At 44.8% G+C, this 25908-nt stretch overlaps 2 protein-coding genes across 2 annotated transcripts in view; one reads left to right on the forward strand and one right to left on the reverse strand.

Annotated features, from left to right (window-relative positions):
• Positions 1–25908, forward strand: part of PDGFD (platelet derived growth factor D) — a 248993-nt gene that overhangs the window by 41313 nt on the left and 181772 nt on the right. The gene's annotated exons all lie outside the window — the stretch shown is intronic.
• Positions 2427–5277, reverse strand: LOC133385744 (nodal homolog 2-A-like). Its single transcript, XM_061629329.1, has 2 exons — positions 5234–5277; positions 2427–3420 (listed from the first exon to the last, which is right to left on the reverse strand). The coding sequence occupies exons 1-2, from the start codon at positions 5275–5277 to the stop codon at positions 2427–2429; spliced, it is 1038 nt and encodes a 345-aa protein (XP_061485313.1).

Consider the following 25908-nt stretch of genomic DNA (forward strand, 5'->3'; position numbering starts at 1 on the left):
TTGCACCCAGCACACCACATAGCAACATGCCCAGTACCAAGTGAGAGCTAGGGGATTGGCCTCCTTCCCTCCCCAACATTATTTATTTATTTATTGGATTTATTTCCCACCCTTCCTCCCAATAGGAGCCCAGGGTGGGAAACACTAAAAACACTCTAAAACATCTTAAAAACAAAATACTAAAACACATTAAAACAAATCATCTTTAAAAGCAAAAGAAGATGTTAAAGACATCTTCTAAAAAATCTTTTAAAAATCTTTTTTTAAAAAAGCTTAAAAAACATCTTAAAAAACAATTCCAACACAGACACAAACTAAGATAAGGTCTCTGCTTAAAAGGCTTGTTGAAAGAGGAAGAAATTTAGTAGGCACTGAAAAGATAAAGGAGATGGTGCCTGTCATTTTTTATGGGGCGGGAATTCCAACAGTAAAGGTCCGTTTCCTATGTTGTGCGGAATGGATCTTCTGATAAGGTGGTATCTGCAAGAGGCCCTCACCTGCAGAGCATAGTGATCAACTGGGTATATAAGGGGTAAGACAATATTTCAGGTATCCTGGTCCCAAGCTGTATAGGGCTTTGTACACCAAAACCAGAACCTTGACCTTGGTCTGAGAGCTAATGGGCAGCCAGTGGGCTATCACTTCCACCAGAGCAGCAATAACACCCAGGTAAGCCAGGGTGTAGTTTTTTGGGGGTCTTAGACCCTTTACTTTTTTGGGAGTAGGGTCCCAGCAGGGTCCGTATGTCTCCAGCGTCCTACGAGGCAATCAGCATGAAAGGAGAACATGCTAGCTACTGAGAAGAGTCTTCTAACATGCTTCCTTCTCCTTTCCTGCTGATTGGAGCCAATCAGAGTGACAGGAGATGAGTCAGCCACTGCGAAAACTCTTTTCAGTAGCTAACACTCTCCCCTTTCATGCTGATTGGCTCCTAGGGACTTCTATTTTTGTGGGGGAAGGCATTAACAAGGATCTCATTCTCAATCCAGCAGCAAAAGAAAAAAAGGGGGGAGGGTGTGTGGCTGTGACTATCATGAAGGGACCCTGCACTTCTGAATTTGCCACTACATGATTGCAGGTAAGTGGGAGGAAAGGTAGAATTAGAGGCTGCCCAGGTAGGTGAAACAGACTCAGCTATACTGTGACTTATTCTGAGCCAGTTCCAGTTTAAACCATCATGGGGGAACTCAGCTATCACTAAATCAGACTTCCGTTAGGCCTATTTGAGTACCCCCCAAAACTCATGTTCATAAAATGAATATACCCCCCCCCCACTTACTTCCACCAAGTAAGCAGGGGAAGGGCCATAGCTCAGCAGTAGAGCATCTGTTTGGCATGCAGAAGGTCCCTGACAGTGGTGGCTGGTACCAATCAGGACTGGTAGGGCAGAAGGCAGGGAGCCCACACAGTAAGTGAAGCTAGAGCCGATGGGAGGCAGAGCCAAGTAGTTCTAGTTTTGTCCCCTTCTTCCCTGCAGAGATCTACAGGGGCACCCCTGAGATTTATTTATTTATTGAATTTCTTAGTTGCCCATCTGGCTGGCTATCCAGCCACTCTGGGCGAAAATAAGCATACAGATACAATAAACATTAAAAATTTGGACACAAGATAATAAAATCGATACCTTGAATGTGTGGGTGGGTGGGGATACACCTTTTAAAGAATATTTAACAACTTTCTCAAAACCACTTGAGGTGGCTGATGCCACATTCTTTACAGACATGAATAAAACAACTGTCTTCACTAGTGGTTTAGCATGCATCTATCAACCCTCTGCTGATCACAATATACTGCTAGCCTATATACAAAAGATAGGTTTATTTATAGCTCTCACCGGTGGGACTTTTGGACAGAGCTATAGATGCTTCAGCCAGCAGGGACCCAGTTGTTGCCTGCTTTGGGGGGCCCTTTAAACACACTTTTGCAATGGGCAGTTGGCTCTTGAGGCTGCCATTTTAATTTTCCACAATGCCCCGGACTAGCACTACTTCACGGCATTGTGGGAAATTAAAAGGGTGGCTGCATCAAAGCACTGCTACTGCAGTCTTCTAATGACGCCACCATCAGATAAGCCCACCAGACAGGCCTGTTGACATAGGAGGGGGCTCAGAAGGTTATTTTGCCAAACCTGGAACCAGCTTCGGTGTGGTTATTTCTATGAGAACCCTCTTGGGACTCTAAGTTCCATAAGAAAGGTGTGACCCCTACCCTAATCCTCTGCCTACTCTGTCTTCCGTTCTGATGAGGATTACATGGACAAGACCCTAGAGAAACAGCTTGATCTCCATGTGGCGAAGAGTACACTTTCTGCTTCTATTTAAGAATGATACTTCCTGGGTCTCTGCTTCAAGAAGTGAAGGTACATTGAGTTTGGGAGAGCTGGTCTCTGGAGACCCCATCAATCAAGTAGCCAAGATGCGTCAGCTTCAGTTGCAGCCGCATTCCTCAATGATCATGTCCTCATGGTGACAGACCTTCACTTTTCCTTTCTCATAGTATAGCATGGACAGCGGGCTCATTTTGACTGGGGCACAAGATGGGCAAGGCACCCGGTTGGGTTGGTATAACTTCAACAAGCTCTGAATATATGCATGATTTGTTGGCTTGAAGGTCTCATTGACAGGTGATGGGCACTCCCCCTCACAGCGGTATGCATTGTACTTCTTGGGGTGCACAATCCAACTTCCAAAACCAGTCTGCTCAAAATCCACAATCATATCTACCCTCCTGCATAGAGATCTACCATCTTTCCCAAAGCTGGGGGTGAATATGTTACTCAATTTAATCCGTTGCTTTTGCTTCCTGTTCCGCCGGTGCCGATGGGCCCCAGCCTCCTTGGATGTGTTGTCCAACATGATGTGCTTGGACATTTCCACTGTCCTGATGAGACTTGGGCCCTGAGAGGGCTCCACCAGTTCCTTATCTTTGGAAAAGACAACCAGTAGGACTCTATCAGTCATGCTACTGGTCAAGACGTGGGCCTGTCTGGATTCATTGTGCCCACATTTGTTCTGGAACCCACTGACTGCTGTCCCACCATTATCTTCAGATAGGTTTTCCTCTTCCCAGACCTGCTGCTGATCATCTGGAGCATCCTTGCCAAATGACACCCCCTGGTGGAGCCAGAAGCGGAGCATGCGGGTGATGTTGAAGACTTTCCAGGAGGAATGGCTTGAGGAAGAGTTGGTGCTAACAAAAGAGCCGAGGAAGAACTTGTCTGTGCAGGTCTGGTTCCCATGACACGTGCGGTCGTGGCTGTGGTAGATGTTCATAGTGACATTCCTCGACTGGGAGAAGGACATCAGGCGAACCTGGAGTTCTGCCAGCCTCACATCAGAGCTGCTGGAGATGGAGGTCAGGTCAAAAGAGAAGTCCCATTGGTCCCTGAACTGGAAATGATCTGTGGAAACTCCAGCTATCCTGGAGACAAAAGAAGAAGCATCTGGGAGCCAGGGCCACTCCCTGGGCTGGTTGTAAAGAAGGCAGTCAGGTGGGGGCTGGCTGAAGGCAGGCTCAGGTTGGTGGGGCGGTGCCCTATTTGCCCAAATGGACCAGCCTCCACTGGTCCCAGGTTGCAAATCCAGCATTTCCATGTAGGGCTGGGGAAATGACTCCTGCTGAAAACCTGGAGAGCCACTGCCAGCAAGTAAAGACAACACTGGCACTGGAAGGACCAAAGAACTCCAAATAAGGCAGCTTCTTATGTGTTGTTCCAGACTTCCTTCTGCCTCATGTTCATATCTAGACGAGGAGCCTATGGGCAGAGACCTCTGCATTTTGTTCACATAGAGCACCTAGTTAATTCTAGGTGCTTCACTTACCAAGAGATGGGGGATTATTTCTTTCCGTTTTAGATTTCTGGGGTTGTGTTGCTCTCCATGTGTGTCTTTACAGCAGAAAGAATTAGAAGAATTCTTTTATATATATATATAACTGGCTAAAAACCCTAGCACTGCTATGCAAAGCTAATTGCTTATTGCTGGTATAAAATGATCATGAATGCATACATAATTATAAATTACAATTAAAATCTATGATATGAGTAATTGTAATAAATGATGCACTCCTAGCTATTTAGAGCATTCTGCTTTGCTTAGTAGATAGGAATTTGAAAAAGAGGCAGCCACGGAAGTTCTTGCACTGTCTTATGCTGTTTCCTGGCTCATTCTGCAAATTATGAATGCCTCTGAGGTTATACTTTGGACACATAACGAGGAGACATGATTCACTAGAAAATACAATAATGCTGGGAAAAACAGAAGGGAGTAGAAAAAGAGGAAGGCCAAATGAGATGGATTGATTCCATACAGGAAGCCACAGACCTGAACTTACAAGATCTGAACAGGGTGGTTCACAACAGATGCTCTTGGAGGTCGCTGATTCATAGGGTCACCATAAGTCAAAATTGACTTGAAGGCACATAACAACAAAAATTAGCAATAGGTTCCATTTATATACAGAACCATGAGAAGTTGCCATTCAATCAAGTTTGGCTACACAGAATAACATTACGCATTGAAAACCAGTTGTGGGGAACCTTTGGCCTCCAGATACTATTGAGCTACAACTCCCATCATCCTTGGCCATTGGCCATCCTTACCAGGGCTGATGGGAGTTGTAGTTCAGCAACATCTGGAGGGCCAAATGTTCCCCACACTTGTTGTAAACCAATACCAGTATTTATACTTCTCAATAGGAGTGGAAGCATTTTACAAGTCCATTTCCTTGCAATGAGAAAATACTCTTCTCTCTACTGTTTAGCTTGAATATTTGTAAACAATAACAACAATGATAAGCACCCAGACAGACAATGCTAGACTGTGAAACAGTATGAGTGCCGCCAAAGTAAACAATCAGGGCTGGTTCTAAAGGGCGGCCAGGTTGGGCACTGGCCTGAGGGCCCTGGAAATACAGGAGCCCCTGAGGGGCCCTCCGCTCCCCTTCCGCGATCCGTGCCCCCCACACACCCCACTTACCTGTCAGCCGGCTTTTTAGCATTGCCCTTAATGAAGATGGCGGCAGCAGCTTCCCTAAGGTACTGAAGCCGCTGCCGCCATCTTAGTTGATGGCAGAGATGTGCGCACGTAGCACGCATATGTGCCATCTAGAAAGATGGTGGCAGAGGCTTCATTCCCCTTAGGAAAACCGCGGCCGCCATCTTCATTAAGGGCAATGGTAAAGACTAGACAGGTAGGGGGGTCATGGGGGCACGCGCATGCGCACACTCACTCACCCACCGGGGGGCCAGGGCAAGCTGATGCCCAAGGGCCTCCGCATGCGTGGAGCCGGCCCTGTAAACAATATGCCCTTGGAGTTACTCAAAGTTCAGCAGAGCCTGTAACTCCCAGTGTGGAGAACTTTTGGCCTGCCAGATGTTGCTGAACTACAACTCCCATCTAGGGCTGCCAGGCTCAGGGCCTGAGAATGATTCTGTATACTTAAGAGAAGAGAAAATTCAGCCAAGTGCAGGTTTTCTTGCAACACTGTAATGGGAAAAACCACAAGGTGAAATTCTCCCTTCCCCCTGCACAACTTTTAAAGATCCAGGCTGGTTTTATCAGGATCTCTTAAGTAATTATAGGGTGACTGTGATAATAAAAAACCCACCCTCAGTCAGAGAAAGTCTTGAGTGAGCAGACTTTTGGGGTCACTTCAAGATAAGGCCCTGCCTTATTCACTGAATTTTTCAGAGGGTCCTATTCTTAAATGGCTCCTGTTCTTAAACCAAGCTGTCATTGCCTGGCATGTCACAAATTAAAAGGACAATTTCCCCTCAAAATCTGGGGTGGTGGTCATAGAATCATAGAATTGGATGAAGGTTTTCTGTTTCTCTTTGATTATTGGCTTGTTGTTACTTCAGTGTTGGAGGCAATGTCCTTTGGAATACCGGTAGCTGAAAATTGCAGAAGGGAAGAAAGCTGTTGCACTGAGGTCCTGTTTGCAGGCTTCCCATAGGCATCTGGTTGGCCACTGTGAGAACAGGATACTGGACAAATGGGCCACTCGCCTAATCCAGAAGGTTCTTATGTTCTTAGGAATGTGTGTTCCATCTATGTACTAGTTATTGTTGAAAACCCTTTTGAGCAATCAGAAAAGTGGTACATAAATATCTTAGTGTCCAAGTGGGGCCTGTAACAAAATACAAAATGCTGGAGTGCAGAGTGCTTCTGTTCAGTTCACCATATCTTCCAGGATGCTCCATTCCATTATCCCTCTCACCTGGTTTCCTGTTTCCACCCTTCACCCAACCATCACTGAGCATTTTGTGCTCTATACTCAGTCCTTAGCAGGCTTTTTTAGGTTCCTCCCCCAGGTTCCCCCTGCAAAAAAATTTTTTTTGTAGTTCTGCAAACCTTGGAGTTTGCCCAGGCTACTGATATATCCCTTTTGTGTCTAGTGCTGTTGGATTACCTAAGGACTGGCATTCATCTCTGAATTTAGGAAAGAGAGACTATGTTAAAAATGTAGGTAGGGTCTTCCCCCATTCTCATGCTCCTTTATGTCCCAGGATATCTCTTCTGACATACAGGTCCAGCTTAAATCCAAGGTAACGGTCAATTTGTGTAGTTTAATTTGAACATTATTTTTACAATATTTAAATTGCTTGACTAACATTAGTGGGAATGGATTTAAAAAAAAAAAAAACCTTGGTACTAGCAGAGGCATTAGCATTTCAAATAATTCAGCCAACGCTGCATCCAGTAATTATTTTCTGAAGGACACCTTCAGCCTCTGCAACCTCTGATCACTTGTTAAAGTCAGTGTGTCAGCTCTATATTTCCAACACAGTGTACAGCATCTCAGAGAAATGTTTAGATGAGTGAATGAAATGTGGGAGCCATTTGAGAATATATACCCTGGGGCTCTGCGCTACATCACAATGTTGCAAGCTTCCCCGCCGATGATACTTTATCTCCCTTGTGCAGAAACACAGTAGAACATAAATTTTTAAAAGAGAGAAAATAAAGAAAGGCAACATCACAGGGAAAATGGAATCGTTTTCTTTCCTAGTCTGTATAAAGCAATATGCACTTGACTACCCAAGTAATAAATTGTAGAGCCTTCAGTTTTAAATGTATTGTATGTTCATAGACTAAACACATGAAACAAATGAAATATCTTCCTTAAAAGAGGCATTCGTTTTGAGTTCTTATTTATACAAACTTTTTGTTGTTAATGGCTACCTTTTTTTTTAATGAAGACCCTTTTGGATTTGTGCATGCATTGAATGATGTCTAGTACTTTTTTCCCCTTTCAGTGGTATTTAACAGGGGGGTACAGCAACACAAGATTAATATTATATCTGTATTTGTAGCATTCGGAAGCCACCTGATCTGTTTCAGGTCTGTTCTGTGTCATTCTGATTTGATTAGTTTATTGGGGCCGAATCTGAAAATCCACAGTCTGATCTTGATTTAACTGCATTGCTAGTCTATTTACTTCTGAGTGCAATTCAAAATGCTGTTTCTGATCCTCAAGCTGTTAGTGGTCTGAGCTTAAGGATGGGAGAGAAATTTGATGCAGTTCACACTTAAAGTTGAATCTGCCTAATTTGCACTTACTGAAACAATATGCAAACTTGGGCTGTGCATCCTCTCCAATACAGTTTGGGGCCCAATAAGGAGATTTCGATTGGGCTTCAATTTGAGTTTGGATCGATTCAAACCCCAAATCTGAATCAAGTTTCGGAAGTCCATTCTTCAGTCCTTCCACTGACTTGCACTGGGAAACCAAAAGGACCATAACTTTTTTTCCACATAGCGGCATGAAATTTGGGGACATAGTAGTCCCTCAAAAGGAGACTGATGCTCCAAAGCAGATTTTAGGTGTGTGTGGGGAGAGGAGAGGAAGGGGAAGTCCTACTGTGCAAGCAAAACTTTGCACACGCAACATTGGATATAACCAAACTGACCACTAACAGTGACTCCTCCAAAGACCCCAGTGACTGGGCAGGGATATAAGCGAGCAGGCAGTATTTAAGGTATCCTGGACTCATGTTGTCAAGGGCCTTGTAAATTAACACAAGAATCTTGAACTTCACCCAGGAACCATATAGGCATCCAGTGCAAGCATTTAAACACCAGAGTTATCTTCCAGAAGTATTCTGTACCCACCAACTGTCTAACCACAGCACTTTACAACAGCTGGAGCTTCTGGACCAGCCCAAGGGCAGCCCCACATATAACACACTGCAATAATCAAGTCTTGAGGCTACCAATGCATGCATCACTATGGCCAGGCGTGCGTTGTCTGCGAGTGGCTGTTGTTGGCATACCAGCCATAGCTGGTAAAGGGCACTCTGAGCCAGTGAGACTACTTGAGCCTCCAATGACAAACATGGACCCAGAAGCACCCGCAAACTACAAAGCTGCTCTTTTAGAGGGAGTGCAATCTAGGGCTGCCAGGCTCAGGGCCTGAGAATGATTCTGTATCTTTAAGAGAAGAGAAAATTCAGCCAAGTGCAGGTTTTCTTGCAATACTGTAATGGGAAAAACCACAAGGTGAAATTCTCCCTTCCCCCTGCACAACTTTTAAAGGTACAGAAGACCTCTTGGAGGCTGGGCCTGGCAACCAGGGGTTCCCAAAGTATGGTCTGTAGACCACCAGTGGTCCACGAGCTTCATTCAGGTGGTTTGCGGCATGTACATATTAAATGTTCTTATTGATTTTTAATTGTATTTTATTGCTGCTTTTATTCCTTACATTGTATTTTATTGTATTGCAATTTGAAGTCTATGGAATGCAAATTATAATACAATAAAATATCTTACACAGTGCATTACTGTTGCTACAATAGGCAGAAATATCACTAAGTGGTCTGCCAAGACTTTCAGCAATTTTCAAGTGGTCTGCGGGGGGGGAAGCTTGTGAACCACTGTCTTAAGGGGTAAGCAAGTGTATGGGACATCATCATAATTCAGAGCTTGTTCCAACCAAAGCTAAACACTTGTACAACTGATTGACTTAAAAATCCTCATTCAGAAATTAGATTTTGGACATTATATAAAGTAGAGTTGCCCAAGGGAGTCCTTTCTTTTTGTTTTGTTTTATTTGACGGTACAGAGGTTCTCTCCTAACATTTTAAAAGCTGAAGTCTCAGGCCTTCTGAAAATACTTAGTGGTACCACTAATGGATTTGTGTTGTCATGTACTGGCAACTGCAGAAATAGATTATTTATTTTATTTATTTATTTATTTTATTTATTAAATTTATTAGTCACCCATCTGGCTGGTTGTCCAGCCACTCTGGGTGACATACAAGATAAAAAACAATACATTAAAACGTTAAAATTTAAAACCATAACAGTAAAAACCTAACCCACCCCAAAAGCCTGCCTGAAGAGCCAGGTCTTCAAGGCCTGGCGGAAGCTCATCATAGAAGGGGCATGGCGGAGATCATTTGGGAGAGAGTTCCACAGGGTGGGGGCCACTATTGAAAAAGCCCTCTCTCTAGTCCTCACCAGTCTAGCTGTTTTAACCGGTGGGATTGAGAGAAGGTCTTCTGAGGCTGATCTTGTTGAGCGGCATCCCTGACGATGCTGGAGGCGCTCCTTCAGATAGACTGGGCTAAAACCGTGTAGGGTTTTAAAGATCAAAACCAACACCTTGAATTGGGCCCGGTAAACAACCGGTAGCCAGTGCAACTCCTTCAGCACTGGAGTGATGTGATCTTGCCGGCGACTGCCTTTAATCAGACGAGCCACCACATTCTGTACCAGTTGCAGCTTTCGGACCATTTTCAAGGGTAACCCCACATAGAGCACATTACAGTAGTCTAGGCGAGAGGTGACCAGGGCATGTATCACCGGTGGGAGCAGATGGTTGGGAAGGTAGGGGCGCAGCCTCCGTATCAGATGGAGTTGATACAGCGCCGCCCGGCTCACAGCCGAGACTTGAGCCTCCATGGACAGCTGAGAGTCAAGAATGACCCCCAGGCTGCGGACCTGGTCTTTCAGGGGCAATCGTACCCCATTGAGCACCAGGTCCACATCCCCCAGCCTTCCCTTGTCTGCCACAAACAGTACCTCAGTTTTGTCAGGGTTCAGCTTCAGCTTATTCCTTCCCATCCAGCCACTCACCAATTCCAGGCACTTGGACAGGGTTCCTACAGCCAACCTCGGTGAAGATTTAAATGAGAGATAGAGCTGCGTGTCATCCGCATACTGATGACATTGCAGCCCAAATCTCCTGATGATTGCCCCCAGCGGCTTTATATAGATGTTGAACAGCATTGGGGAGAGGATGGAACCCTGTGGCACCCCACAAGTGAGAGGCCAAGGATCCGAGACCTCATCCTCCAATGCCACTCTTTGGTACCTACCAGAGAGGAAGGAATGGAACCACTGCAATACAGTGCCCCCCATGCCTAACCTCTTCAGGCGGTCCAGATTATACTAAGGCTCAGTGCTTACAAAGGCTTTAATGCCTCCCATTCCATATGTGCATACAGTCAGCCTCCGTCCTGGTGTTTCTTCCAAGAGTGCTCTCTGTCCCACTAGTATAATTCACTAAAATCAAATAATGGACCTATTGTAAATGCTAGAGTGGTTGCCTCATTCTCATTCCACTAATGCATGGAAGGCAGCAACTTGGAGTTGGTTGATTTCACACTCATGGCAGTGTGGGAAAGGGCTGATTACATAACCCCAGACCTGTTTTTGAACCCACATCTGGAGGAAGCACGTGGGTCATGCCAGTGATGTGGTTTCTTCCCACTCAAACACGTTCCTTCCTCCCAGCTGGAGAACATTCACATGTGAAATATCCATGCCATTGGCCCCACATAAGTGGATCCTTCCCACACACATTCTTACAGTGACCCGGGATCATATTGTGCTCCTGAAACCAAGCTGGCTGTTGCACAGTCCATATTATGGACTCCTTTTTGCGGGAAGGGTAGGTTGTAAATTCAATAAATAAATATTATGCAACCTCCCCCCAAAATTCCCCCGTTCCAGCTTTGTTATGCTCCTCACTCTAGTGAGGATTATTTTAAACAATTGGAGAGGATGTGTGGGAAGTTACTAAAAGAACAGCTTCAGAGAAATGCTCTCTTCCATACCTCATCCATCTTGCAGAGACAGGAAGACAATCTGTAATGAGAACTTAGGGATTCCTGGCTTTTAGCTCCATTCACCGGGCTACATTACCTCATTCATTATGAACATATTGGGAAAAGGTGGGAGGGGGAACTGACATTAAGATTTCTTCTCTTGGTATGATAAAAGGGAAGGGGGAGTCTTCAGGAAACATACCAGGTGGGGTATGACCATTCAAAGTACTACAAGTTAGAGAGGCCAGACAGTCAATAATTCCTGGACACGTGATTGAATTTGGGTGCTCTGACAACTATTGAAATTGTCTGTCAATCTCCAATGAATGTTGCAGAGGAAAGGAGCTTGGGAGAATGTTTTTGCCTTGTGTTAACAACATCATTCCTCTCGCCTTTCTCTTATCTGGTATCATGCTCTCTAAGTTGATGAATTATGTCCGACCCTAGCTCATCCCAGGCACCTTACTGGATCAGAAATTAGTTAACGAACACCAGGTCTCAGCCGGAGGGTGCACCTTTACCATAAAAGCTCGCCATTTGCAAATAATGAGGAAAAATCGTCCCTAGCTTGGTGCTTCCTCTTCAAATTAAAGGTGAGAACTGGCACATTGTGTTGACAAAGTGCTCCCTGGTGGGATATATTTGAACAGAAGGACACACCAAATTTAGTATTTGAAATTATTGGAGGGGGGGTGAAAGCTTGTCCTACTCAAGCATAGACCCATTGAAGTGGCTAGACATAACTTAGGTTCATTAATTTCAATGGGTCTACTCTGAGCAGGGCTTAATTGACTACAACCTATTATTGTTCAGTTACTGTACAAAATGCTCTTTTGGTAGGGTAATATAAACAAGAAAAGGACGAGTCCCTGCCTTCAGGACTTCAGTTTGGAATGAGCAGATTTCCTTAATTGCATTCCCGCATTGCTCCACAGGTTTGCTCTGCCCTGCATTTCTACTCTGCCTGCTTTCTGGTTTAACGTGGATAATTTCTTAAACCAACTTTGGAAGTGGGACAAATTGTGATTGCATGGTCACATCTAAAGTCTCCTTTTTTTCCTCTGTGATTTACTAAATGTGGAACTTATTTATTTATTTATGGCATTTATAACCCACTCTTCAGCCAAACAGGCTCTCAGAGTGGCTTACATACAGACAGAACAAGACAGTCCCTTCCTGCAGGCTTACAATCTAAAAAACACAACACAAGGGAAAAGGGGCAGGGAGGGAAGAGAAAAAACAAAACTCAGGCACCCATCCTTAAATAGTAGTTTTTGTAACGACCAGCGGTCATAGAAACAGTTCAGCTGGTCTTTCAGCAGAGCTGATAGAAGGAGCTCTGCTTCCCATCTCTTCCACTAAGGCCCTGTGATGGAATGCTGCCAGGTGACCATTGGGGTGCATCCGTAACCTTTAAGCAAAGAAAGAAAGAAAGAAAGAAAAGAAAACGAGCAAACTAAAAATTAAGGCAAACTGCCCACGCGTCTGAACAAAGTCTGAGACTCCAACTTGAAAAAAATGGCAGATTGCTAATGTGTTTGCATTGCTCCAGGAACAAGCTCAGGTAACTTGAAACCCCCAACGCTAGAATTAGAAAGCAGCTTTTCCCAACCTGGTGACCTCCAGATGTTCTAGTCTCCAGCTCCCATCAGCCCCAGCCAGCGTGGCCAAGGATGTGTTGTAGTCCAATTACATCTGGAGGGCATCAGCTTGGGGAAGGCTGCCACAGAGTGTCGTAAGTGAGGAGACTTGCATAAGCTTTCATACTTACAGTGTCAGCTTTGACAGTGGCAGAGACAATAAAGGGAGGGGAGGAAGGGGAACTGCAAAAGCTGGAAAGGGATGAATGTGAGGCAATGCAGTTGCATGCACTTATAGTTGTCTTTTCAGCTGGGAAGGTGGATGTTCCTACAAAATGTAACAGATTTGGGTAGACTGTTTTGTACCTGTGGGGATCTTACATATGATTTCTCTCTTAACTCAGTGTCATTATTAAGCAGGTCCCCTTGTGTTCCTTCCATCTGGCAGTGGGGGAGGGGGTTGTTCTTTCCAAAGTGGATAGCTTCCGCCAAGACATTCTTGTCAGGTTTGCTTAGCCACGGGTACGCTAATTGCACAGACCTAACGCCTGTAAGCCCTGCCACCTCCACTGTCTCTCCAAGCTGCTAGGCCTGCGGCATTAGACGGGGATGCCCCAAAGGCATAATAGAGAGAACGCTGGACGCCTTCCTTCCGACAGATGGATGCAATCTGAAGCTCTCTCTGAAAACTGACCCAGTGAGAGGGGAAAGGTAGGGAATGCTGTGCGAGGGTGGGCTTTCTCCTCCCGACTGTTTTGGTGTTTAAAAGCCGCATTCCATTTTGTACTCTCGGTTCCCCGGTTGATACTGGATAGCTGAAGAAGCTAGGGAAAGCAGGCAGAGTGTGAAAGGCTGCCAGGAGGAAAATAGGATCGTTTTTGGCTACTACAGTGGAGAACAGACAGAAATGTTTTTGGTGCACCATTTAGAAAGGCCTCCTTCGTCTCCAAATCAAGCGAGAAACATGCGTCTGTAAGAGGGTCACAAGGAGACAGAGTTGGTTGGTTACGTTCAGCAAGACTGAGCAATGAGCAGCAAACAAGAAGGATCCATTAGTCGGCCACGACACAGGAGACATTACATGAACGTTTGCTTCGTTGCTGTGAAACGCCCTCCCTAGGCACTGACCTTGTTGGTGACACATCTCTCAGTCACATCTAGACTCTGCATGTCATGCACTCTGCATAGGGCAGCTTTGGAAAAGTTTCCAGAACCTTCAGTTACTTCAGAATGCTGCAGCAAGGTTAACACTTCACACCCATTTTTGCAACAGCTGAACTGGTTCCCAAGTTGTTTCCAGGGACAATTCAGGGCCTTTAGAGCCCTAAATGGCCAAAGGCTAGGCTATCTGTGTCCTCCCAGACCATCCTGCCAGTTCCCTAGAATCTGATGGGTGTGTGAGAGAGAGCTTTCTTAATAGGCACTCCAAATTATGGAAGTGTCTTGCTTGGGAGGGCTGTTTGGTCCTCTCCACCTGCCTTCTGCTGCCTCGCTAAGACTTTGTAGTTTGCTTGTTTCTTTAGAAACATAGGAAGTTGCTTTACACTGAGTCACGCCACTGGTCCATCTAGCTCAGCATTGTCCACACTGACTGGCAGGGGCTCTCCAGGGCTTCAGACAGGGGGATCTTCCGGGCTCTGCCTGAGATGTCAGGGATTGAACCTGGGACCTTCCATGTGCAAATCAGATGCTCTGCTCAGGGCCGGCACCAGGTGTGACTGGGCCCTTGGGTGCCAACCTGCCCCAGGCCCCCTACTCCCAGTCACACTGCTCCCAGCCTCCCCCAGACCCTGCACACTGGGTGTGCAGGTCGCTGCCATCAGCCAAGATGGTGGCGGAGGCTTCATTAAGGGACTGATATTCCCGCCACCATCTTCATTGGTGGCACACATTTGTGCTATGCTGTGTGTGTCCACATGCCTGCCATCAATCAAGATGGTGGTAGGGGCATCAGCCCCTTAGAGAAGCCTCTGCTGCCATCTTTGTTGATGGCAGATGCATGCGCAATGCACAGGGCATTCACAGAAAAGGAGGAGTGGTAGGTGGAGCAGGTGGGCACTGCAGTCCTGCACATAGGGGGGGGGGCTGGGAGCTCCATCTCTGTGATCTGCAGCAGGTTGGGAGTCGACCCTGCTAAGGATCACGGAAGGGGAGCGCTACCCCCCCCACCAAGGAGGGACCCTTCAGGGGCCATTCTGGGCCACAGGGGCTCTCAGCCAGGGCCTGACCTGGCCACCCTTTGGTGCCAGCCCTGGCTCTGCTAGTGAGCTATGGCCCTTCCTGCAATAATGATTATTCAGCCCAACTTTTAATTTGCATCCTTAGGATTTTTAATGGCTGATCACACAATTGATGTTTATCAGTTCCTGTTGTCTCTTTTAGTGCTGCTTAGTTTTGCTTAATGATTTTTTTAAAAAATGATGTAAGCCAGCCTTCCCCTACCTTGTGTCCTTTCAATGTTTTGGACTACATGTTCCATCGGCCCCACCCAGTATGGCCAATGGTTGGGATGATGGTGTTGTAGTCCAATAACATCTTGAGGATGACATGAGAAGGCTGATGCAAGCTGTTCTGGGTGCTGGGGGGTTTTTTCTGTGAAAGGGTAGGGGACATGATGGGACATACATCAGTTGAAATAAATTTGCCATTTGGAGTGCTAGGTTTTCTTAACAAGAAGGTAACTAGCGAGGGGTTACCTTCTCTTTTTCTTTTCGTTTTTAAGCTGCTTGTTTTCTTAGATGCCGTTAAGTTTTTATTGTGCTGCATTACCTTGACTGTTCCGTTGATGGTGTTTTAATATTGATATATGTATTTTAAATGCTTCTGTTATTCCTTATTATAAGCCACATTGAAAAGTTTAATTGGCAGGCCGGCTACAAATGTTTGAAATCAATTTATGTATGTGTATGGATTAGACCAAGTCACCAAAAAGCAATCTGGGTTGTAGCCAATTCAATCATTGTGTGTGTAGAATGACTTTCCTGAGTACAACAGATGTTTGAGTACAGCGGAACTTCCCCTCCTCTCTCTGTCTCTCTCCACCTCCCATATGTCTGAGGGTTCTTTTAACATTCTGGAGAAGATTTGGTGGGGTGCAGGGGATGTGCCAGGGGAGGAGAGGGAGGTGAAATTGCACACAAATATTTATTTAGCTGGATTCAGCTCTTTGTCACTATCTGGTCACCATGACAGCAATGGGAACTCTATCTTCAGAAGCAAATGCCAGTTTGTGGGGGATGGACTATGGGGAGAGGATTGTTGCCTTCCTGCTTCACTTGTAGGCTTTTCAGAAGCATTTGGTTGACTGCTGTTATTGGTAACAGAATGCTGGACTAGATGAATGGATGATGGCCTGAATATGAGCCAACAGTGTGATGTGGCTGCAAAAAAGGCAAATGCTATATTAGGCTGCATTAACAGAAGTATAGTTTCCAAATCGCGTGAAGTACTAGTTCCCCTCTATTCAGCACTGGTTAGGCCTCATCTTGAATACTGCGTACAGTTCTGGTCTCCGCACTTCAGGAAGGATGCTGACAAACTGGAACAGGTTCAGAGGAAGGCAACAAAGATGATCAGGGGACTGGAAACAAAGCCCTATGAGGAGAGACTGAAAGAGCTGGGCATGTTTAGCCTGGAGAAGAGAAGACTGAGGAGAGATATGATAGCACTCTTCAAGTACATGAAAGGTTGTCGCAGAGAGGAGGGCCAGGATCTCTTTCGATCATCCCAGAGTGCAGGACACAGAATAATGGGCTCAAGTTGCAGGAAGCCAGATTTCAACTGGACTTCCTAACAGTTAGAGCCATACAACAATGGAACCAATTACCTAGAGAAGTAGTGGGCTCCCCTACACTGGAGGCATTCAAGAGGCAGGTGGACAGCCATCTGTCGGGAATGCTTTGATTTGGATTCCTGCATTGAGCAGGGAGTTGGACTCGATGGCCTTATAGGCCCCTTCCAACTCTACTATTCTATGAATCCTTGTTCTGATCCAGCCTTTTCATGTTAGCTAGCTCACAGGAAGGAGGGCAGTCTGCAGCATTATTTAGCTGTATTAAAAGCAAATATTTTTGTGGAAGGAACAGCATTCCTTTTCTTGATTTCTTCCTTGCAACTCATTTGTATCATTTGGAGAACAGCAATTTTTTATTCTGCAAATATTCATTGGTTCCTTTAATAGACATGCAGTATTTAACAGACCTCCTTGAGATGTGGATAGGTCTGGTCACTTACAGCTTCAGGGCAAAGTACTGTATTTGATGAAACTGAGCCTGCTAACTGATAAAACAGATGCTAATCTGCAATTTAAATTACCAAAATATACTCTGTAGTGATCATGAAGAAACGAGTCAATGTCTGTGTTCCATTTAAGTGGTGCCTACCAAGAACTATTTATAATTGTAAATCTGCCAGCACACCCCCTCTCTTTTATGTGAGAAGTGCTCTGATTTTAAAACTTAAGTGTTTACTCTTAACTTGGAGCATGGACACTGAAACAAGTTTATGCAATTTAAAACAAGAGTTCTTCCATTGCAAACAACAACATATATTGTTCCCAGAAAAGATAGGACAGAGAAATTGGGGAGGAGGGGGTTCTCAAGCTGTTTGAGATCACAGCAGCACTCTAGATGACTGAGACTGTTGCTACCATTTTATTTATTTTTTCAGCATGCCTGTGTAGAGTGCTAGATGCTGTACAAATGTAGAAGCAGCATGACTGCATTTAGGACTTGCAAATTTATATATTCACCTGTAATATATTTGAGCTGACGTATAAGTGTAATGAAATTTCTCAAACTTTTGGACTCCACCCCTAAACTAAGGCCCCATTTGTGCTGTACTTGTAAAGCAGTATCATATCGGCTTCCCCCAAAGACTCCTGAAAACTGTAGTTTTCAAACCTACAATAGACCTACAATTCCCAATTTTAACAGTCAAGCCCTCATCTCAGAGAAATCCACTGGTCCATTTTGCTCAGCATTGTTGACCCTGATGACACCGTCAGCCGTCTGGGCAAGGCCTGCACCAGGCATGAGGGGGCCCTCAGGCACCAATAGCCCTCCCCCATGCAGCTGGTGTGGGCCTAAATAGGCTTGGCTGCCCCACCTCACATGTCGTCATGTCAGTGTGCTAGCGTGCTACCTGCACACGCCTGCTGGTGTGTCACCACAAGAAGCGGGATGGCCAGGCCTATTTAAGCCTGTGCTGGCTGCATGGAGGGGTATTGTCTGGGAGGGTGGAGCTCTGTGATCCACGCCAGCATCAGGTCACGGGGCATGATTTGCAGCCTGGGGTAAGAGGTTGATGTGTGCCACACATCACACCCTTCGACCCAACTTTGGAGTGGTTCATGGGGCAGGAGCTCCACTCTTCTGAGCCCCAGGGGCCCTCAGGCCCGTGCCCTACCTGGACACCCACTGCTGGTGGGCCAGTCTCCAGGTTTTCAGGCAGCAGTCTCTTTCATCCCTTCCTCAAAATGCTGGGGATGGTACTAGGGACCTTCTAGATGCTCTAATACTGAGCTACTTCCCAACATCTCCCCCATCCCAATACACATTCCTGAGAATTCTGCTCTGCCTACTAGATGCCACATTCATTTTTCTGCAGTAGCCACTATGTTCTGTGGACTTCAAAACCAAGAGTTTGTGCTTGAGGTGAAAGATACCAGCTATAGTATGCAAAAGGGCAGGCTGGGGGCACCATGTGACCTTATTGTTCATGTACATGCATTTAAGGAGTAGGGATGCTTGAGGGATTCGTTCTTTGCAAATTCTGATATAACTGGCTTGATCTGTACCTCTGGCTATTGTGGAGATCAGAACATAGTTATGCTTTGGAGTTTGCACTTCTCAAAAATTTGTGACAGTTTGCAGTTCAAAAAAAAAGTACTAAACCTAAAAAAAGGGGAGAGATTTTTGATTGATGCACATTTTCATTTGAATCTACCTAATTTACATTTCCCAAACAACAACGATGATGATGGTGATGATATTATCTTACGTACTATTCTTCCAAATTTGCACTTTTTCTGAATTTTGCTGATGTGGAAATGTGGTAAATTAAATTAAGACTGGAACAACTAGAAACTGTGAGAAACTCAGATTGACAGATGTGCCCATCCATATAAAATTGAGCATGTATTGTAGGTATTTAGAAATGCATACTCTGAGATAAATTATGTTTAGTAATACCTATTTTTGAAGAAAATATATTCAAAATACTTTTTTTGTGCAGCTTTATTTTTTTTAAATTACAGATCAATGCAGAAACAGGACAGAAAAGAACTGTGAATAAATGCATGTGGACTTGATATGGACCAGAAATGGTCCATACATCCATAATAGTAGAGACTCTTATCTCCTTCCCTGGATGAGGCAGTTCCTGTGTGAAGTGTATGCATGGACGCGTTCTGGAATCAGGCAGAGCTCTTTCTCTGCTACTGGGTTCCATGCCTCTCTGGCAATTTCTCTAGAGGCATTATAGGGTTTGGCCAAATGATGTGGTTTGTTCCCATGCCAGCATCACTGGCTCCCAAAGAAGGGGTGATGTTGGCATCGAAAAGAGGCATTACATTCATCTGACCTGCTTGATTTCTCTCTACAGAGGTTATTGGCACTGAGCATAGGGAAGCAGCTCTAATGCTCATTCTGGTAAAGCATAAATCACAGTAAAAAGGTATCTCTGGGGTTATAGCTCATTGGCAAATATGCTTTGCATATAGAATGTCCCAGGTTCTGTTCCTGGTCATATCCGTCATAGGGCTGGTAACAGTGTCTGTGTGAAACCCTTCAGAACTGCAGTCAGTCAGTGTAAACTAGGATGGGGAACCTTTTACAGCCAAAGGACACATTCTTTTGTGGGCAGCCTATCATGACTAGTGATGGGCAGATCTGTCAGTTTCAGTTTATACTCAGTTTCTCATTTTTCTAATCTTAAATTCCCTTTTCTACATTTCCCCCTCAGTCTGTGATTTTTTTAAAAGAAGTCATAAACATTTTAGTGCAAATTTCTCCGAATACGCACATCTTTTTATGTAATTTTTGCCTAATCCACACATTTTGCAAAGCAGTTTTCCTCAATATAATGCATTTTTTATGTTATTTTTCATGAATATATGCATTTTTATGCACACTTTACCCTAGCCTAGTATGTACAATTTTTGAACAGATAACTTGGCTAGAGAACTGCATTGGACAGTTTGAAGAAGTGTACATCTCGAAGGATGTGTGTGGTTCAGTACACAGATTGCTTTGGAAAGTATGAATTAGGTAGGTTTGCTATAAGTATGAACTGAATTGGATTTCTCCCCCATTTCTATATCTGACAGTGTTGGGTTGGATCAGAGCCCAAAGTGGGTGGGGCCAGAGTCAAAAGTGGGAGGAGCGATGGCTCTAATGCTTACCTTGCTACAGGAGGCTACATTCCAGCCGTGCAAAAGCCAAGAATTTCTACACCCACACCCTTCATCATCTCAGCAACCTAAAGGCATTGTCAGCATTTAAGGAGACATTCCAGCCAGGCAAAAGCACTGAGGTGTGTGCGGAGATTCTGCTCATTGCCCTCAGAAATTTTTTTCCCCTAGGTAAGTGGAATCTGACCCAAGACCGCCCTTAGTTATAGATTCATAGAATCAGTGTGTTGGCAGGGGGCTTAGGAGTCCAACCCTCTGATAAATGGTTGACCTAAAACAAAGGATGCAACTATCGTCACATCTGCACCTTACATTTAAAGCACTATCATACCACTTTAAGCAGTCATGGTTTCTCCCAAAGGATCCTGGGAACTAGAGTTTGTGATGAGTGCTGAGAGTTGTTAGGAGACCCCTGTTCCCTTCACAGAGCTACAATTCTCAGAATGGTTTAATAGTCAGTCCTTTCCAGACAACTCTGGAAACTGTCATTCTATGAACAGGAGGATAGAGGTTTCTTAACAACTCTCAGCACCCTTAACAAACTACAGTTCCCAGGATTCTTTGGGGGGAGCCATGACTGTTTAAAGTGGTATAATCATGCTTTAAACCATGTGTGGGGAACCTCTGGCCCTCCAGATGTTGCTGAAGTACAACTCCCATCAGCCCCAGCAAGCATGGCCAATGGCCAGGGATTTTGGGGGTTATAGTTCAACATCTGGAGGGCCAAAGGCCCCCACACCTGCTTTAAATGTATCCTGTGGATGTGGCCATAGCATCCCTGACAAATGGCCACCCAGCCTCTTGAAAGCCCATCCCTTATCAAGACGGTGAATTCCACTGTCAAACAGCTCTTGCCATTAAGAAGTTTTCTCCTACTGTTTAGACAAAATCTGCTTCCTTTCAGTTTCTACCTATTAGTTGTAGTCCTGTCCTCTGGAGCAGCAAAAACAAATCTGTGCCATCTCCAGCCCTTCTGATATTTGAAGACCCTTGTCAGGTTTTCCAGGTTAAATCAGATTAATTAACTTTATCGGGTTAATCTCCAGATTAAATATGCCCAGCTCTTTCATTTGTTCCTAATTAGGCTTGGCTTCCTGACCAATCAGGAAACACCATACTGGACACCTTCCTCTGCACACATTCCTGTTTGTGATGGAGGGATTTTGCTTCTGAATACCTGTTATAGAAACTGCAGAAGGAGAGTTATGTTGTGCTCACGTCCTGCTTGTGGGCTTCTCATCGGCATCTGGCTGGCCACTGTGAGAACGGGATGCTGGACTAGATGGGCCCTGCACTGATCCAGCAGGCTCTTCTTATGCTCTTAGGAGATACTTACTGAAAGCAGAGTTGGCATCTGTATTGGGAAATATTTCACCCCATCAACCTGCAGTGAGGTTTTTTGGGGTGGGGTTGGAAGAAAATGTTGGATTATTCACATCACGCTCACAATTGTAAAATCATATGATTAAAAGTCTTTTATGCAATCATATTAAAGGTACTGTCTCTTGGGGTTACAGACAGCATAGGAAATTTGATATCTTACAGAAAATTAAGTTCCTGTCTTCATTTTCAGTACCTTTCTCCCACCCTCCAATCCATGTCGCTCTTTCACAGAAGTTCATTCTAGGAGGAACGGTTTTTATGCAAGATTTATAGCCCTATTTGTTTTTTTGAAAGTTTCCTTTTCTTTTAATGCAAAACCATTTTGTGATAAAGATCTTTCTTGAGGTATCCTGCTTAGCATGTATTTATGCATGCCCATTACATAACCATTAGGAGTTGGTTAGAGTAGAAAACATTTTAATTCCTTGTGGATTCATGCATAATTTGAGTTAAGTTTGTGTCATATTTGTTGGCAATGTGAATTAGCTGATGGTGAACTAAAATTCATCCCCCATATTTGCAGGGCCAGTTATTCCCCCTACCCACCCCCAGTAAATGTTCTGAAGAAATTTTGACTTTTTTCATAAAGGTGAAAGAATTTCTAAGAAGTGTGTAGTTGGGGGGGGTTTCCTGAACATAGAGATGAGGTGGCCAAGGTTAGGGTGTCTCCCCCTCTTCCTTTCTTTCCCTGATCAAAGCCAGCACAATGCCACAGCCAGCAAGGCCCCCACCCTGATCACAACCAGGAAGACCTCTGCAAACTCCTGAGTTCCATCTGGCTGTTCCATTCTCAAGTTGCAGGAAGCCAGATTTCGACTGAACATCAGGAAAAACTTCCTAACTGTTAGAGCGGTACGATGGTGGAACCAATGACCTAGGGAGGTGGTGGGCTGTCAGACACTGGAGGCATTCAAGAGGTAGCTGGACAGTCACCTGTCGGGTATGCTTTAATTTGGATTCCTGCACTGAGCAAGGGGCTGGACTCAATGGCCTTATAGCGCCCTTCCAACTCTATGATTCTAGTCAGATTCCCTCCTCATGAAAATGATGCTACCTACTAGCTTCATTTCCATGGGGATCTGACACAGGAAGAGCAAATATAGTTGGAAGAAATCAGGAGGACACTGAGACGGAGTCTTGTGTGCAGCTATCAGCAAGTCAGGGAGGCTCTTAAAAAATTAACCTTAGCCACTTTGGGCTCATCTACATTGTGGTTTACTGTGTGTTTGGTGCTACTCACATCCCCTTTTAATTTGCATGGTTCACATGACATTACTGGCAAACTGAAGCTATCATGCAGTTTTCCCCTTGTAAATCCGTACAAACCCAATCCTTTGATAATAAGAAAAAGGAAGGAAAAAACGACTTTACTCTGTACCTCTAGTGCTTGCAGAATCTTTGCTCTGATGCTTTTAGGTGGGTGTGTCAATCGTTCTCCTCTCCACACTCACTTCCTCCTCCTCCCTTCATTCATTTTATTTCCTATAGTGTGAAAAGCAACTTCCAGCTGCTCTCCCCTGTTCTGTTAGCATTTTTATGTTGCTGCAAATGGTGACTTTATTTTCTGCCCCCCCCCAACTTGTGCACAAAAGCATAACACTGCTCAAACAAAGATTTGTATTTCAGCTGTATCCTACCAGGGAAAACACAGATATTTGTGCTTCTGGGTTTTTTTTAAAGGACCCTACTGCAGCATACTTGGTTGCCAGGGATCCAGAGGGAGTGGAAATGTTAGAGGGCGTGGTTATTAGGAAACTGTGCAATTGATCCTTCCCCTCAGTGTGAATAGAAAACACCATGTTTGCAGCTAGCATTGAGCCCTTAGTGTGTAGTGTGGACAGTGCAAGCAGAAAATGGAGGTAATCACAGCATCTTTAGTACAAAGTAATGTTCCCATGTGGATAAGCCCTTTATCTGTAAAGTAAGGGACAATCTATATGTGAACTTAACTGTGCAGCTCCTTTTGGAAGGAAGGGTGGGATATAAATTAAATAAACTAATTAATTAATTAATTAATTAAATTGATATTTCCAGGGAGGGAGGGAGGATATCAAATCTGGATTGGAACCCCAGCATGGAGGAGGATAAGGGGGCTTCAATCCATTGTCCCTGCTGCAATCGCAATCCAGATGGAGGGTGGGGGGAAACCAAATGTCCCCTTTGATTATATTGGAGTGTTTGGGGTTTTTTTACAATATAAATTGTACACTTGGGTGGGGCTGGTTGAGAACAAGACTGTAGTAGGTGGGGCACAGGGTTAAATTCCCCCTTTTCTCCCACACTAAGGTCCCAATCCGATTCAACACACACATGCTGCCATTTTGTGGGGAAGAAAACTTCCCCTCTGCCCTCAAGAGCAGAATTGCAGAAAGGATCATATGTAGTTTGATCCTAAGTCAGAGAGAGAGAGAGAGAGAGAGAGAGAGAGAGAGAGAGAGATTTATCTCACCTCATGCAAGCTGTGGGTCAAAACAGCTCTTTTGAAAATATCAGCCCAGTTGTAGAATTAACTATGCTCAGTCTCCCTGCAAACAATCCCACCTTTACCATCCCCTGGCTATGATCCTTGGACAGCCTTCACTTTCAGATGTTTGGGTCTACAACTCCCATCAGCCCCAGCCAGCACATGCACAAAGACAAAGCTGATTGGTCTGAGCCGCCTTCCCCAACCTGTTGCCCCCCCCCATGTTTTGGATTAACACTCTCATCGTCCTTAATCATTGACCGTTGCGTCTGGGGTTGAAGAAAGTTGTAGCCTAAAAAAAAAAAAAATCTGGAGGACACCAGGTTGGCGAAGGCTGTCCTAGGAATTTCATGTCCTGCCATATGGTCTCAGAGCCTGAGCTTCTCCCGGGACACAGCCTTCTTCCTCTCTCCCTGCTTCCCCCTTCTTGACATCCTTGCACACCTTTGATGCCTGTAGGAAGGGAGAGGTAATAGAGAACAAGCAAGTCTGTTGTGATGCAGTTGCTCGGATGGGACTATTCCTGTTTAATCCCTTGAAGGGCTCAGGAGACATTCCTGAACTACAATGGCTACCTTTCACTAAACATCCTGAATTGCTGGGAGAAGTGCATAAAAGTTTTTTAAAAAACGTTTTAGTTGCTGTTGTGTGTCAGCAAGAAAGGTATCCGCAGTGCATCCTGCTGTGCCTTCATCAAGATTAATAGCACAAGTTGTTTGTTTGTTTTTGCACTTAGTCACTTTTCTGCTCAAAGACTAAATAACCAAAGTGGTGTTCAATGTGAAAAAAAACTCCAACAGTCAATTTTAATGTAAAAACACTTCAATAAACTGGACAGCCACTACAACCTCTCCAGGAAAAAAAAAAGGCTCGTAGCCTAAAACATTCCCAAACCAGCCTCCCCTAACCTGGTGCCCTCCAGAGTTTTTGGACTACAATTCCCATCAGCCCCAACCACCATGACGACGGGAGTTGTAGTCCAAAGCAATAAAGCCCAAAAGTGCCTTAGTATGGACCCAAGCCAGAGTATTTGTCCATCTTGTACAGTATCATTTACTCTGACTGGCAGCAGCTCTTCAGCAAAGATCTTTTTCATCACCTGCTGTCTGGTTCTTTTGACTAGGACCATGCTAGGAACTGAACTTGGGATTTTTCGTGTGCAATCACATATTCCACCATTGAGCTATGGTCCCTCCCCGTACCGTATTGTTAGGGAATGATGAAAGCATCTGTCCCTTTCAGTTTTTTTCCGTTTCACATTTTTCCAACCTGAAGTTCAGTTCTCCATGTTTCGCATCAGTTTGTGCTTCCCCCCCCCGCACACAAATCCTCATGACAATTTGTCAGCATTTTATCTTGCTTGGAAGCTATAATTACAGTATAATAGGTACACTGGATGCATCTCTCTGTCTCTGTCCATATTTACACCATACATTTATTCCACTATTATTCCACGTTAAACAGTCATGGCTTCCCCCAAAGAATCCTGGGAAAGGTAGTTTGTCAAAGGTGCTGAGCATTATTAGGAGTCTCCTAGTCCCCTCACAGAGCTACATTTGCCAGATTGGTTTAACAGTCAGTCCCTCTTCCCCAGAGAACTCTAGAAATTGTAGCCCTGTGAGGGGAATGGGGGTCTTCTAATAACTCTCAGAACCTTTGACAAACTACCCTTCCCAGGATTCTTTGGGGAAAGCCATGACTGTCTAAAGTGGAACAATACTGGAATAAATGTGTGGTGTGAATGTGGTCTCTCTTTCTCTCTGTTAGTAAAAGGCAGCTTCCAACATTCCATCCTGTTCTAGCATGGCCATGAAAAAAAAGAAAGAATCCAGGATGGGGCTATCCAGAAGACAAGCTGGGGCTATACCCAAAGCTGGCTTGATAATCTAAGGCTGTGGTCACCAGGGGGCAGACTGTCAGGCTAAGCCCTCACTGGGGTGGTGTCCTTGAGTGCCTTTTTTACTTTCTACCATTCACCCCATGGAGAAAGCTAAATTGCTGCTTTTGGGAACCCTAG

The sequence above is a fragment of the Rhineura floridana genome, chromosome 5 (genome assembly GCF_030035675.1).
Source record: "Rhineura floridana isolate rRhiFlo1 chromosome 5, rRhiFlo1.hap2, whole genome shotgun sequence".
Classification (NCBI taxonomy): domain Eukaryota; kingdom Metazoa; phylum Chordata; class Lepidosauria; order Squamata; family Rhineuridae; genus Rhineura; species Rhineura floridana.